This window comes from Tetrao urogallus, assembly GCF_951394365.1.
Source record: "Tetrao urogallus genome assembly, chromosome: 1".
Taxonomy (NCBI): Eukaryota; Metazoa; Chordata; class Aves; order Galliformes; family Phasianidae; genus Tetrao; species Tetrao urogallus.
Genome location: NC_136813.1, coordinates 49,460,008 through 49,476,342, shown reverse-complemented (window position 1 = coordinate 49,476,342; position 16,335 = coordinate 49,460,008). Strand labels below are relative to the sequence as shown.

Here is a 16,335-nt window from a genome sequence, read left to right as displayed (position 1 = left end):
GCGTAATGGAAAGCCCTCAGTGTCTTGATGCATTTGAAATGACGATAAGCAAGAAAAGAAAAAGAAACAAATGGGACAGAAGATTTTTTGTATGTTGTCATCAGCAGAAAGCACAAACTCCAAGGAAAAACCGTTCAAATGGAACTGATTTATGAATACATTTGAAAATTACATTTATTTAAGGAGAGCTAATGGTTTCTTACTAGTGTCCTGGAAGTTGACATCATTTCCATTATATGCATTCTTCAGTTTATTTGTCATGACACGTAAGGCCATGATTTGTTGCCGAATGAAGGTGTCTGGCCTTGTGATGTCCACATCTACTTCTGGATTGTTGATCTGGTTGGTCAAGCCATCATTCATAATCTCAGGCAAGTATCTATAAAACAAGATGCGTAATTAGTTTAAATGCAGTACTTGTCAAAATAAGGACTGTACAGTAAACGCTGTGCTAAGCAATTTGACACTGACAATGATTACGCAGTTCTTAAATGGCTCCAGTGAAACCATGTTAAAAATATGTTTTTAATTTTACAGACTCTAAAGGCTCTTTTTAGTATCCTGGCTGCGTGGAAAGCAGAGAGGATTTAAGCTATCCAAACTCATAACTACTCATATACTCCCCAGCACGTGCACTGACTGTAATCCATAGAAGAGATTCACCAGCCAGCAGTAAGTCAACGCACTGCTGTACTGACATGAACAGTAGTACACTAAGTTAAGTATTCAACAGTGCGTTCTTCTGCTTTTATTTCTTAGTGCATAAAATTCTGAATTCCTTTTTCTGGGACAGTTCAGAAGCCAATCTTGAGTCTTTATTGCCTTCCTCATTTAACTGAAGCACCTAATTCATTTTCTTCACCAGTCCATCCTTGCATCCCTTTTTTGACTATAGTGAACATCATATCCAGCCTATCTGACATCCAGACCCACAAATGGTGGCATGAACTTACCAGTCTCCAATATTCTCTTTCATTTGGTCCGTATTCTTTATAAACAGGCTGTGCTTTCTTATCCCACACACTTTGTGCATAACATATTTAAGGCATGGCATTTGCTATCCATCAACACATCTGAAATTTTATTCAGGCTCCTAGCTTGTTGTTCCTTGATTACTGCAGCATTCCCTTCTATGACCTTGGCTAATGCAGTCTAATGCTGCTCACAGGCACCAAGTGCGCTTTTGCAGATCTCTCTCTCCCACAAAAATCAGCCCATTACTCCTACGGTAAAAGTCTTCATCTTCTTTTGTTAAATATGCACACTTTGTCTCCTGCTGCTCTCTGCACTTAGGAAACTCTCCTTATAGGCATCTGCAAAGCTAGCTTATTTCCTGCTTTGATTCCCTGTTAAAAATTATCTGTGCATTTTACGACAGCTGGGCTGAAAAAGGACTGGCATAATTCTCTGTGCTGGTGTGGTATCCTGAGAAAATACTGTATTGCCGCTTCCCTGTTCTCTCTTCTCTGTCTTTTTTTTGAGTATTCTTTGCCTCATATTTAGGTTGTAAGGGATTTGGGGTAGATTGTTCATTGTCAGGTTATGATCCACTTTGTAATTAGCTAACAAAACAGGCTAGTCTACCGATGTCTGTGGGAGACGTCCTGTGGGTATATAACACAGTCTAGCCTACTAATGGCAAAATTTCATGATGTCTGGTACCGAATGTAGTTTTAAAAGTATTTTACTTCATCACACTGATGCCAACCCAGTTCTCTGTATCCATATTCAAATTTGGCTCTGGTGTCTGTGTTTTGTTGTTCCGGCTTTGGAAAATAAATGTATTCCTTAAAAGCGTATCTGAAAGTAAGAAAAAAGAAAGGACTTTCCCTGCTGAAGTTGTGCTTAAGGGAAAATCACTTTTGTATTTCTTCTGGTGATTCACAAAATGATGACTGCTTTGCTGAGCCAGGGAAGGGTTTAGTCTCACCGTAATAGGTACTCGCATCGCAAGATGAGACTCATCTGTCACCAGTGGCCTTTGAAAGCTTACAAGAGAGTAATCTTGAGGGGAGTGTGAACACAGAAGAACAAAACATGACTGCCAAAAATGCCTAACCTTGAAATGCATTTCCTGATGTTTCAGTAGTACCATAACAAGAAAAAACAATGCTGCAGGGATCCCATCCAGACTCCTGGGGTACAGACTTAAGTACAGTGAGAATACAGAGCCACTTCCTCTAGTGTAGAAGAATGCAGACCGCAGTGTTATGAATCACCAAAGATAGAAACTGGAAAGAATTCTGCAGAGATACCCAAAGGCAGCAGGACGGAGACCTTGGCGTTCAGGGAAACTCTGGGCTGCAGAGAAACAGCATCTCCATCCGTCACACATCTCTACAAATGAAATGGCTGTTGTAGATAAATTGCTCAGCCTAGAAGTAAATCAGTGACTTCAAGGTGCAGTTGATTAAAAAAGTAAGAATATAAAAATTGCCCTGCTGGCTTGGAGAAGATGCCCAGTATCTTGTCAAAGGCAGCTGTCATAACTGCTAGCTAAAGTGATTTGAAATCATTGGTCATTTTTGTGGATTGCTTTCTTTGTTTAATAGAATAGTCTATCTGCTCTCTATTGCCTAAAGTCCACGAGAAGTTATGGCTAACTCTCAACTGCACTTCATAGGCTTTCTTTAACTAATTTATGTTTGATTTCCTCATCTTGCTGTAAAAAATAAAATAAGAATGTACTGACTTCTTAAGTAAGCTTTTTATTTGGAAAGAATATGAGCTAGTTTTAGAGAGTGCTTTTTACTGAGGTCTATATTCTGCACTGTGATTAGTGTGGTTCTGATGTCATTCAGAGGATTGTCTAAATTTAAATGTACCAGCCATTAGGTTGTAGAAAGAAATTCAATCTGTCATCTCTTTGCCGGTATCCAGCTCAGAATCTGAAGATCCCTAGAATGTTTCCGACATGGAGGAGCTGCAATTTCTTTCATAGGAAAAACTCCAATAAATTATACATAAAAAGACATTTTACAACTTATTTGAAAATGCATATCATGGTTTTATATGAGATGCTAGGGACACAAAATCAACAGCTTCATTACGATAGATCCATAAGACAAAACTTTCTTTTAAATAGGGAAAATATAAGAAGTGATGGAAAGCTTAGTTTCCACATAAGCTAGGCTTACATTGAGCTATAAAATAAGGCATCTAAATCTAGGCTTTATTATCTAAGTTTGTTTTTAGGGGAGGTGGGTGTTAACACAGTTCTACAGAGAGCATCATGCAGATCAGTTCATCAAGCCTGAGGTAAATTCACCAAATTTCAGGCATTTTAAAATCATGTTAGTATAGCTAAGAGAAGTTTTTATATTATGTAACAGTATAATCCAGCATGAGTAATACAGACAATGTATTTAGGCAGGGATGCACCTTGATTTTGAGTGTTTTACATGGTAGGGAAAGGATGGGAGCTGGCCAGTAAAGCTATACCTTTGATGTGTGACAGAGAGAATGGTTCACCTCTACTGTTCTCAGTGCATCTCACCTTGGTGGGTAAGTTAGACATCCTGGGTGTGTGTCACAAGAAATGTGTTACTGTGTGATCACTTAAAAGTTAGGTGGATACTTTAATTTCCGGGCAAATGAGCCTTTAAGCATTAAGGGTGTAAGAGGAAAAAAATTGGAGATTTAGGTTGAAGACTAGTCTTTAGGTTTATGTAGATATCAAAACTTGTATGTGTAAATGCAGCTGTGTGTTTATGAGTAGAGTCCCAGTTTCATCCGATCTGGTTAACACGAGATCTAGTCAATACCAAACAGAGGCATATTTATCAGTGGTGTGGGGACAGGTGTTGGGATCCCATACGTCTTTGGCTAGATGACTAGTTCGTTAGATTTCATCTGCTGGGATTTAGTTGTGCAGACATAGACATCTGGTACAATTTGAGACGCTCTTGGTTATTTCTCCACCTCTCCAATTACCATCTCTGAAAGACGAGAGTTTCCCATAGATCCTACATCATTTATACAGCCTTGAAGGGGAGGTCTTGGTTGTCTAGGGCACCAAAAATAATATTTCTCTAGTCAAGTGAATTGAGTGTTGAGTTCTACTTTACCTAAAAGAGGTACACTGCTTGGTATCCTGTTGTCACTCCAGTAAGGTTTGAACACAGTGTAGGTCCAGCATCGTATTTGCCAGCTTCATGACAGATTTTCATGACAGCATCTCACATGACAGTAGCTGAGTTTAGGCAGCTGGAACCTGCTTCACTGACCATACTGACTAGATACTGGGGCTCTGTTCAGGCACCTTAACAATGGTGACTTTTTCAAATGCTCTAGCAGGTATTGCCCTGCCTCTGGGAGGTGGTCTCCTGTGTCAAACCTGTCTTACACACTGCTCTAGCTTGGGCAACACAATTGACATCTTATTGTCTGCAAGCTCATTCACAGGCATCTACCTTTAAATGTATGAATTTGTATGTCTGAATGTGGAACTGAGTTCTGCTGTCATTACTGAACTAGCTGACCTGCTTCCTCAGGGGAAAAAAAAAAAAGTAGAAAAGCCTATATTGAATGTGCATATCTTTGAATTGTTTTCCCTTTTCTTAAGGACTGGTATGGATATGGAAGCACGCAGCCCAAAGGTGTTTTTTGAGTGACAGTCTCTGAGAAGCAGCACAGCACACATTTTGACAAAAGCATTTTGATGCGTGCGGGGTAGGGTTAAGTCACAGAGAATTGGAAGACTTGTCTTGGGACTGCGTCTTGACAGAAGATTTGTTGCTGGCTGGGCAAAGTTGTTGCACACAGCTGCTTTTGCTGCAGTTCTGTAAGCGGAGACACCCCTGTGAATTCTAAGCTTCATTGCTGCTTCCGCTCTTGTTAATGATCTCCTTGTATGCCTGGCCGTTACAAGAACTATATGCCCAAATGTAAAAAAAAGAAAGCCAACCTGAAGCCAAATCTGCTCTTTGCATTCTCCTAGAAAACAGAAAGAATCAGCTTTCTTAGCCCTTGGCCTGAAGAGAATTTGAATAACGCTGTTTGTTTTCTGCTGTTTGCTCCTTGCTCAGCTATGTCAGGAGTTTAGTGTAATCTACATTGTTTTCTAAAATATTAATGCTTTCTACTCCTCTTAGCCTTTCTGCTGTTCTTGCTTGTCTCAGCAGACACAACGAAAATGCCTTCTGGCATACCATACCTGAGCACCACAAAACCTCTTTAAAACCACTTTCTCTTTCTCTCTGTCCCTTTCTTTTTAACATCCATTTAATGTTTTAGAGTATTTACTTCCTCTTTTTAAAGTCTAGAAATGACTGATGAATCTTTCAGGCAATATATAAAAGTCCTAGCTATCAAAAACACCCAAACCAAAACAATAATAACAGGAAAGGAGGGTTGCCCTGTTTTTTGAAAGACACCTGCAGTACTGTGCCAGTACTGGCATTTTTTTTTCCAGGTGCCCCAAACCATTGGGAATACAGAACAAAATGCAGCACAGGATTATCCTGGGAAGGATAGGGTTAGGCAGTCACATCTGGTCTGGAAAGATAAGTGTGGTGGAAAATTGGTTGTGTGGCTAACTGGATATCCTCATCCGATTCTGCTTGCTCAGAAGGCACTCAAAGGGTGTTTTCAGTGTTCTTTCAATAATTTCTTCTCCATGTTGGAGCAAAGCTTGAGGAGTCAAAAGGAGAGGGAGATAATGATTCATCTGCCAGTTTTTGTTTGAAGGAAGAGTCCACAAAAAATAAATTTGGGCCTTCAGCTAATAGGCAGTTTTTGCACTCAGAAGTGGTTTATTCACAGTTACAGCTGTGGTGCTTACTGGTTATCTTTGTCTATCTGAGTAAAGCACTTTCACCTCACTCTCACTGCAAGTTTTGCTGTTGAGCAAGGAATGGCATTCCCAGCACAGGCACTGTACAGGTGAATGCTTCATCCCATCTGAATCCACCAGGCTGGAAGTAGGTGCTCACCCACATGCAGCAAGAAGAGAAAATTTCAGGCCAGCTGAGATGCAGTCCTGTGTTCATTTTGGTGAAATAACCTGTAATTTTGAATTCAGCACTGAAAACGGTAGTGTTCCTTTCTCCTTTTTTTTTCCCCCAGCTTTCTCTGTCTTTTCTGTTCGCAATTACTTTGTCTTATCTACTTATTGTTGACTTGAGCACCATCTCTCATGTGGGTTGGTTGAAAGCAGTTGGTTGAGGTAGCCAAAGATGCTCTTCTCCCATGCATCTTAACAGTTGCAGATTTGGTTACCATTCTCACTGCAGTAACAGTCACTTTGTTTATTCAAGGGATAATACCTGGGATTTGGTGTAAATCCTCCTAAACCCCAAATTCCTTAATTCCTGGGAATATTCCTTAATTTCTAGGAAACAATTATTTTTGAAGAAATTATCAGCTGTTCCTAAAGATTTATTTGCAGATAGGAAAACACTACATTTTCAAAGTCTGGTTGTAGTGATGATTTCAGATTCTAAATGTCTTTTAAAAAAATTCGCCTCTGTACAGCTGGCAGAAGATATTCATTATTTAAACATAAAATTATGTTCAAGTTTATTTTATGAATACAGATATGATGGGAAGCTCTGCTTGGCGTCTTTCAAAGGCACTTTATCAGAGGAAGCTATTTTTTTTTTAAATTATTTTCCAAAATAAGAGTTTAATGTGTTCCCATTTCCACAGTACCTGATTTCTACCTGATGTGACCTCATTAAAACCCCTCTTCACAGAGGATCAGCAACATGCCAAGTGCAGCCTTCCAGAACACTATAATGGATCACTCTGTTACCCTATGATTATCTGTGAGTTGGCAAACTTCATTTAGCCCCTGCTGGTGTCACTGTAAATTAATCATGGCAGCAGAATGATACCTGGGGACCGCAATAACCACAAGTGACCTTGGCATAATGCCTCTCTCAGGAGAAGGCCTTGCTTTAATTTTCTGTGATCTCTTGTTTTCCTGCAAAAGCACCATCAAAAGGTGATGTGTAAAATGAAATGTGAAGCACAATGTGCATCTGGCAATTCAAAGTTTCTCTGTACAGCCACAGGATCTCATCAACAATGAGCTACAATCTCCTTTCCCAGCAGTCACCAACACCATGTTGTCTTCTCATTTTTAGTACTAATGTCTAGGGGAAATAGGAGGTGACTAAATTTCTTCTTTTTTTTTTTTTTTCCATCAAGAGCTGCTGTGATGTTCTCCAGAACTCCAAATGCAACTCTTCATACAGCACAGGGGTACTTTTGACAGGTGACACAGTGAAGAGAAATAGAAATATGCACAGTGGACAGATTTTGCCACCCTTGCTATTGCAAGTTAGCATTTGCTATCAGATGCTAGTCAGTATGAGTATGGAAATATTTATCGTTTTTCTTTAAGCTGCAGTAAATATTCACCAAGGCGATCTTGCATATCAAGCTAATTACATTTTCAATATTATTTCATATACAGGCCATGGAGTCCTATAGTAACTGCCTGATTTATTACTATTCCCTCCACCTCAAGCATTTATTGAATTCTGTTACTAAGACAATAATCACACATTTCCTTTGTGAATGCATACAAAATAGAAAACTGAAGAGCTGTGATTGGGTCTGCTGAGACCGTGTTGTCAGGTGATGCTCTGAAGCTGTGATTCCACATCCACTGATATGTTTGTGTTAAATTAATCAAGATTATCAGCATAGGAGAGAGGTACTGAACGGCTTCAGAACATTAATCTGAGGAGTTGCCATGAAACTAACCAGGCTTTTCATAAGATAAATACTGCAAAAGGAGGATGGAAGTCTTAAAACTCATCTTCCCCAAACCTTGGAGTGTTTGCTAGCCTCTTTGATACAGAAGAGAGCTGAAAGCAGATATGGTATGAATACTAGCATTGATCATGGGAAGCAGGAGGGATAGCAACATTAAAACCCCTCATTTGTTTATTTAAATTTAAATTTGTTTAACTGCTCATTTATAGAAAGAGCAACACATACTTCTTAATGTATGCGTGTTGATGTGGTACGCGTGGTACCATGGACACTCAAATTTCTCAATACCTCCTTTCTCCCCCCAGTCATGAGCACTGCTGCAGACCTGAAACCTGCCTGCTCCTGCTATGGTCCTTGAGCTGGTCCGTCTCTCCTCTCTCCCTTTCTCAGCACAGTTGATCAGAAAATCTCCTCTTTCAACTGACAAATCCACACTGGGACCCTCTCACCAGCCCAGCCACAGCCAGAGCTGAAGCAACCTCAGAATTAAAACTCACTGAAAAGTCATTGCTAACAAGGGCAGATGACTACAGTGTCACTGACAAATTAAGACAAGGTCAAGCTTTCTGCACAAGATAATGAAGAGTAAGACTGATACATTCATTCTGTGCTGGCTATTTTTCTTCTTCTTCTTCTTCTTTTTTTTTTTTTTCTTTTTCATTTTTCTTTTCTTTTTTTTCTATTTTTCCCAGCAAATAACCCTAAGCTCTGCCAGCCAATAGCCAGTAGAGCCAAAATTCCAATTTTCTGTTTCATCCCAGTATGGCATCCCAAGAGTGCAATTGCTTCACAAGCTGTCAGTCCCAACACAGGGATGCTAAATGGAGCTAAAGAGCTCTCAGAAATCTCAGTATAAATTATCCTTCTGGAGCTGAACCAGTGAACATTTTCTGTGTTCACATGCTGGCACGCTGCGCGCATTTACAGTGACTCACACTCCAGCTTTAATGGCACCTTGACAATAGATAATCTCAGCTGCAGGCTGCGTGTGGACAATTACTTGCTGTCCCCATTTCTGTTTCACTCTTACAAACTGTTTTGTAAAATACTCTGTTTTCTGATTTTGCTTTGTGCCTGGTGGGAGTTTGGATTGAATCCAGTGGGAAAGGCTCCACCTCACCTTGCCTTGGTGTGGCCGTTCCAGCAGTCCTCCTCGTTTGATGAGCCGGCTGTCACGCGCTCGTCCTTGCAGATTGTGTAAGGGAATGTTGACCAAAACTTTTTAGAGAGCTTTAGTTTTTCTTTAATGTCTGTTACCTGATTAAGAGACAACGAGAGGGAAAACCAGTTGAAAACATCAGCTGCATTAGATTTCATTTTAAATAAGAGGTTGTTCAGTTCAGTTCCATAATAGATGGTGGTGGAAGTTAAAAGGACTGAAGGTGCTAAAATTGAAATTCTTGTATTTATGAGCAAGGCACAGTGCCTTTGGGTTCAGAGAGTGCAAACAATTAAAGTCACCTTTTTTTCTAGGCAAGACATTAAGAAAAAGCATCTTACATCTTGCTCTTTCTATTCTCAATTTGTCTGAGGTTTTCTAAAATATACATCTTTCTAAGAATTAATATGCCTCACAGTCTGCTGAATGTCAGTTGAGTTAAACAGTGTTCATTAAATAAAGTATCTCACCCACCGGCTTGGTCATGTCTTAAATAAATATTATATTTAGATCTGTACATGCAGGCTCTAAAAAAAATGATGCATGATGTGCAGGTTCTAAAAAAGTGAGCTGGTGTTCAACTGATTTAAGACACACAGGCTGAATACATTGCAGTACATTTCGATCTTGGTAACAGCAAGAATTTTGTGTATACATGCAAGCAGAGACTAAATCTATCTTTGCTATTAGATACAGATAAATATCTGTAGCTGGATACAGATTTTACATTCAGGAAATGTTGGGACAGTATCATAACCATTCCTTTATGTTATAAACACCCTTTTGAACAATTATTTAATTTGGCAAGATTCAGGCAGCAAGCAGGAGCAAACTGAATTTCCAGCACCAACTTAACACATGCTCTGGCTGAAATGTTATCACTTCTTGTTTAGTGATTGGTTTACTAGAGTGGAAAAATCTACAAGAATAGATAGAGAACACAACAAAGGACAGACTACAAAGGATGACTGGTGCTGCTGTTGTTCTTATGGAAACATGCATTTCACGTTAAGCTATAATAGGATTTAGGAGAGCATGCTGAATAGCTTTCAAAGGAAATCACTGAGCTTTATTCTTTAAAATATGAGAAATAAAAGCTCTCCATTGTTCCATTCAGCTTTGAGATTGGCTTTTAGGTTGTTGAGGTATAATATTGTACTTGGCTATTTGTCTGTTTTATCTTTTGTTCTGAAGACATGATAGCTCTCCGAGCAAATGACCCACACTACTTTGCAGTGCTTAAACTCTGTAGAATGTCACTTTATATGCCAGGAGATAGAAACATCCAAGGATGTTATTTCAGAAGCTCTGTGTGCATTTTCATTCGTAAGAAATAAGTAGGACAGCATTTGGCTGTGAGTTGTTGACATCATTTCTTGCCATCCTATAAATCTCCTCTATATCCTACAAATCTCCTCCATACCCTTTGCCAAGCTCTAGTTGCTTTAGTTTTGTAATACAAACACTAGAAGTGTTTGCAAATCTCTATATGCTCAGTAGAGGAGCCTCATCAAGCCAAAAATTAAATCCCATTTTACAGACTGTGAGCAGTGTTTCATTATCAGTGGGGGCAATCTCAGGATGCTTGCCTTGTAGGGTGTCTTTGAGCAGCAGGCAGAGCATCCCTTCCTTCTCCCCTTCTGCACATGCTATGGATAAAAAACCCACAGCCACCAGTGGTGCAGATAACCAACATAAGCCACTCAATTTACTTCCTGTGGCTCACAGAGAACTGTGTAAACTCCTATTAGGAGAGGAAATTGGTCAGAGAAATCCTAAAGAAACTGCTGAAAATATAGTGAAAAGGGTCCGTAGGAAGTAGTGTCCGTTCATGTAACCTTGGGCAATAAAAGAGCCTAGTGGATAGACTTCAATCATTTATTGTGTCTCCTGGGTAGCCATTTACACAAGTAATCTGATGGTGGTGAGTAATCTGTTTTCGGAGCAGTAACTTCCTTGCTGCCTAGAAGTTATTTGTAGCTATTCACAACACATATGCTAAGAGTTGTATTCAGATTTCTACCATAATCAGACTAGAATTGGTCTCTTGGACTTCAGACTTCTATTCAGAACCACAATTGACTCAACACCCATTGGAAAGTGATTTTCCCCTTCCTGCCTCAGCAAGGACCAAATTACAGAGAAAAAACTCTATATTTTCATAAAATTCAATAAAATTTGAGAGAGGCTCTCACAGCTGACACACTGCACAGGCTCCTCAGAAGTACATTCTGAAAATTAAAATAAGGAATCTCACTCCCCAGTAACTTTCGAAGATATTAAATAATGCTGGCATATTCTATATATGTGCTGCATATAGATAACGCATTATTAAATTTCCTAACAATAAAAATATTTTTGTGTTACAGAAGCATGTGTGGTAAAGATGATCTTACTTTACCAGTGATTATTGGTAAAACACAGCTAATTAAACTTTCCAGGCTTCCCCACGAGGTGTCTCATTTTAGAGCCTACAGAGAGGAAGGCATTTGCTTGACTCAAAAAAAGAAAAAAAAAAAACCCCAAAAAACAAAGAGGAAGAAATGGCAAAAATGATTACAGTTTAGGGGGAAGTTACCATTTTCAGCCCTCTCTTGATGACTCTATGATGTGCAGGTAGTCAGTGAGTTTGAATTATAGAATCATGAAGTGATAAAACCCTTAGAGTTGGAAGGGAAGGCCATCTAGTCCAACTCATCTGCAATGAACAGGGACACCACAGCTAAACCAGGTTGCCCAGGGCCTGATCCAGCCTTGCCTTGAAAGTCTCCAGGGTTGGGGTATCGATCACATCACTGGGAAACCTATTTCAGTGTCTCACCACCTTCACTGTAGAAGATTTTTTCCTTATATCTAACCTAAATCTACCCTCTTTAAGCTTGAAATATTTATAATATAACACATTATATTCAGAATATATTATATATATATATTCAGAATAGATTTGGGTGATGCAATGCGTGCCATGATATGCAAAACTTTTGCCTGTGGGTTCCAGTGCCTTCAATTTTTGAGAACTCAAGCATAGTCACAGAAAATCTCTTACTAGACCCCAGAGTTACATGTTTCCCACCGTACATCATTTTGATCACCACCAGCATTTAAAAAATAGGTAACAGATGTACAGTCCCTTGAAAATGAGATAAAAGAGACTAAAGGTTCAGTTAACCTTGCTTGCCTGTGATTTATGAATTCAAACTACTGCATTTCCCTAGTGATCTGCGGCCATGTAAATGATTCCTTGGTATTTCCCATGCTCTGAATTAAAGATTAACTTTCAAGTGTAGTTAGACTTCTGTGGAAACATTTAAACACAAGATGTCTGCAATTCTTACATATTTCCTTCCCACTTTCTCTGACAGAGATTTGTTCAGATACAGACAGCCAGATCTCTGGTCTCAGTTAGCCTGACTTTCCCCAGCTATATCCCTGACATTGCCCTGACATTAATTTTGAACTATTCCTCAGCTACTTTGAAGATACTAAATTTATTTTAAGTATGTTCTCTCATAAGAAAACGTATATACCAAGGGCTGTGCAAAGAGTTACGTTTTTATTTTATTTGAGGACTATATAAAGGGATATTAAAAATAAGTGGCTATTAAAATAGCCTGGCTTTTATCCATTATTACTAACAGAAGGGAAGTGCTATTACGTAGGTGAGAAAAATTAAATGTTTGCATCATTTCCAAAGAGAAAATCATATCCAGAGTCATGGAAATATTATAGTTACATGACCCACACTGAGAAACAGTTAATCTCTTATTTTTGCCACTGACTTCTGTGACCAAAGCAGTCACAGGCTGAGCAATTCCTCAGCAGAATTTACACCACCACTTATGAGCTCACTTCTAATCCTGCCAGCACAGATTCAATCTTAAGCAGGTAAATAGAGCTGACCAAGATTTTCGTCTTCTTTACTCACCTTGGACTCCAGAGAAAGGGAGTGAACTAAAAAGCAAGCCCATCATTTTGTCAGAAATCAAACCTTAGAATTCTCTGTTTTTAGCTCGGGATATCTGGATAACTTGAAAGTCTCACTGAGATAATTCAGAAAAGCATTGGACATACCGTGAAGGACTAAAAGTGAGCTGATGATGTTTAAAAAAGCAAAAAAGACCCAGAAAAGTGCCTGTGAAGCCAGCAGCTAATTTCCTGTGGAATTTGCTTCAGTTTAATTTCCAATACAAACATGCTTCCTCAGCAAGGGGACAAGGCATGCCCAGAAGAAACATCAGCCAAAAAGCAAATTTTTAAGTTGATACTCCAATATTTTTATTTTTAATTTCCCTTATTTCCTCCTCCTCTCTCCATGGCAAGTCTGTCTGAGATTTCTTCCAGTTTTAGCAACTCCATCAACATAATCCCTACTCACACAGCCAAAGGAGCATCTTGGGATGCTAAAACAATGTTCAAAGATGTGTCCAAAACCAACCCTGGTTCAATGTAATAAATAAAATAAGGGTCTTTCTTGTGTTAAGAACAAAAGGTTATTAACTTTCTTCTCTTCTTCAACATTTTTGCGTCACACTTTTTTGGTTTGCTCTACAAATTTTGGCCGATTTTATTCTGAAATGCCAGCAGGAGATCCAGCTTGCCTTTCTGCTGTTATCTTCTACTTGGGGATGCTCAGAAACATCTGAACACAAAATCTCAATGAGGGTTAATCCTTTATGTCCTGGAAATAAGCAATTTCTTGCTACTCACTGGACACTCTTTCTCTGACGGGCCGCTCTGGATGATGTAGTGTGGGCTGTATGTGTCAGCATAGCCACTCAGAAAATGTTTCAAGTGGATATTTGTGAAAAGGTGCTATAATTTCAGGGACTTGATTTCACAATCAACATTCAACTGATGTCACTTCTTCAAGGTGCATTACTCCTAGATGAACAACCATGTCTTCCATTGCCCGCCACTTGTTTTCCCCCAGATGCATCTAACATCCCCAGCCAGACACCCAGCACCCTTGCAGTCTTCATGAACAAGGACGCAGAGTTTGTATAATGACGGGCAGCTTGATAGCAGATTTATGGATAGGGAGCTTGACAGCATGAGAGATCATGAAGAACATACCCTTTGTCACAGACATGGCAAGGTAGCAAGAACAAGCAAATCATTATGTACTGATTTCTGTTATGCCATACCAGCAGAAAACTGCTCAGGACTTTCATACATCGATCAGTATTTAGGTCCATTAGGGGCTTAATCTGAAAGCGTTTGAAGACTAATGGCCAACAATTTGTTTAAAAAGACTTGGTCAGCAGGCTTAAAACACACGTTACGTACTGCCTGTAACTGCTTGTTATGTTTATGCCTCTGCTGCATGTGAATGTCACAATTGATGCAAGAGCTATCTGTTACAAGCAGATAAGTGCGGGGTAGCTGGATATTTCAATTGATACCATTTTCCTTGTAAAATAGGCTTAATCAAAAGCAGTTAATTCAGACTCCTAAGTTTTTGGGGCTGTTCCTCAAGGAAGAACTGTATCTCCTGTATGTCCTTTGCTACAGCTGCCAGCTTTCTATAGGTGTCTCAGAGACACAAGGCACTTATACATAAGCAGCTGAACTGTGCTCCTACTACGGATACAAGATGCTTAAATTTTGTTAACAAGGATCTCTCTCTCAGCATTTCCAGGCACTTGCACTTCTCCACCAAACAGGTGTGGGGAGATTAGGTGCGTATTTTTGTTTGGAATGCCTCATTAGGTGCTCAAAACTTCTGTGCACATTGCGTATTGCAATGTTGATTTGCTTTGACTTGGGATAAATGAAGCAGAACTGCATTTGCTCTATATATTGATTATTTTTTTCCATACATTCGTACATTTTCCCGTTACCTCACCAAAAAAAAAAAAAAAAAAAAAAAAAGAATTAAGTGCTGAGTAGTTGGGGAACACTGCACTTCATCATGAAGTACTTTTCAGAAGCCAAGAGAAGCAGGTCCTGTGTGGGCAATGCGGACCTGGAGATGGTGAGGACCTGGAGGAGATGTCAATAGCCTAGGGAGGATGGCGAGGACCTGGAGCTGGCGAGGGCCTGCTGAAGACAGCGAGGACCCGCAGATGGCGGTGTTGCTCAGCTTCCGACCGCTGTCAAATCCCGCTCTGTGCACGCTGTTTTGCGGAGAGCATAGCCGTAGATTGTTCCGCTGAATATAAAATTGACAACCCTGTTATTTTAAACTCGAAAGTGACAGGCTGTTATTTTAATGAGGTCTGCCAGTGCCAAGGTTAACCAAAGCTTTATTTCCCTACAAAATGTTAAGGCTGCGGATCTAAAAAGGGGGCCGTGAAATTTTCATGGTTATTGATAATTTCTCTGCGCATCCAAGTTCTGAGAATTTCACCCGGGCCTTCTTGTGCAACAAATGTTTTTGTTTTGTTTTGTTTTGTTTTATCCTGCTTTTCCTTTTTAAAATTTGACTTTGCAGCTTAAAATGATCCAGAGCTTTCCCAATAACTGCCTGCTCATGATTCATGTTTCTGCTTAGAAAAGCAGGTGACAGCTCTTCTAATCAAGAACTAACGCTGAATCCCAGTTATAAAACACAAATGGGTGCTTGGGTAATTTGTGAAATAAAACAAATGAGCTAGGCGACTTTCCAGAGCAAGATGATTCTCACTGGAGTATTTTAAAGTGAAATGAAAGGGGGGTTTACTCTCATTATCTCTAATGGCTATTCATGTCTTTGACAAGAAAAAGTTCAGGTTTTTAATAACAGGAAGCAAAAAATTATTATTGGCCCTTCTGAATTCTCAAAGCAACAGGTATAGAACTTTAGACAGCTAGGGGTGGATTCAGCTCCTGTGCTAATACTCCTGAACTTCCGTGTCTACATTCACAGCAGCCTACTCACTTGCCCACACTTAAGACTTGTGCCTTTTGAGATGCTCAAGGTATCCCTCCTAGCCTGCAGTGACGTGTGCAAGGCTCCTACAGGTTATAAGTGTCCCCAGTACAACTTTGGATCAGCATTTCATATAGCTTTGATCAAAATGCATCTCTGAGGCCTTTTGGTTAATTTAGCTTTGATCTAGAACATGCATTTTAATGAGAACCAGGTTGCCCATGGCACGCATTCTGAGGAAAATAACTTACAGGTTTGCACAAATGCTTACAGGAATTTCCTTGCCATCTATGGCCAGGCAATGCTTGTGCTACAACATTGTGTGTTAGCCCACTCCAGGGGCAGGTACCATGGCTGACATAAGGGGCTGGCGGCTTCTTGCTCAAAAATAATTTGATCAAAGCAAGTGCACGCCTTACAGCACTGCCACTTCTTTTGCCTTAACCCTAACATGGAAACCCTACCTCCTGCATTCTCCACACATCTCAACAGAACATAACACTGCAGCATATCATCAAATGGAGACAATTTCTTTTCTTCTTTTTTAAACCAGGGACATTCTTGCTACAGGCAAGCAAAGACTGACACCAAACACTTCCCA

At 39.7% G+C, this 16,335-nt stretch overlaps 1 protein-coding gene across 1 annotated transcript in view; it reads right to left on the bottom strand.

The window, feature by feature from the left end:
* Positions 1-16,335, bottom strand: part of GPC6 (glypican 6) — a gene marked incomplete at both ends in the record, with an annotated part of 726,193 nt that overhangs the window by 431 nt on the left and 709,427 nt on the right. Inside the window, 2 exons of the mRNA XM_079536577.1 lie at positions 204-379; positions 8,846-8,982. Of these exons, the coding sequence (XP_079392703.1) occupies positions 204-379; positions 8,846-8,982 (313 nt within the window). The remainder of the gene's footprint in view (positions 1-203; positions 380-8,845; positions 8,983-16,335) is intronic.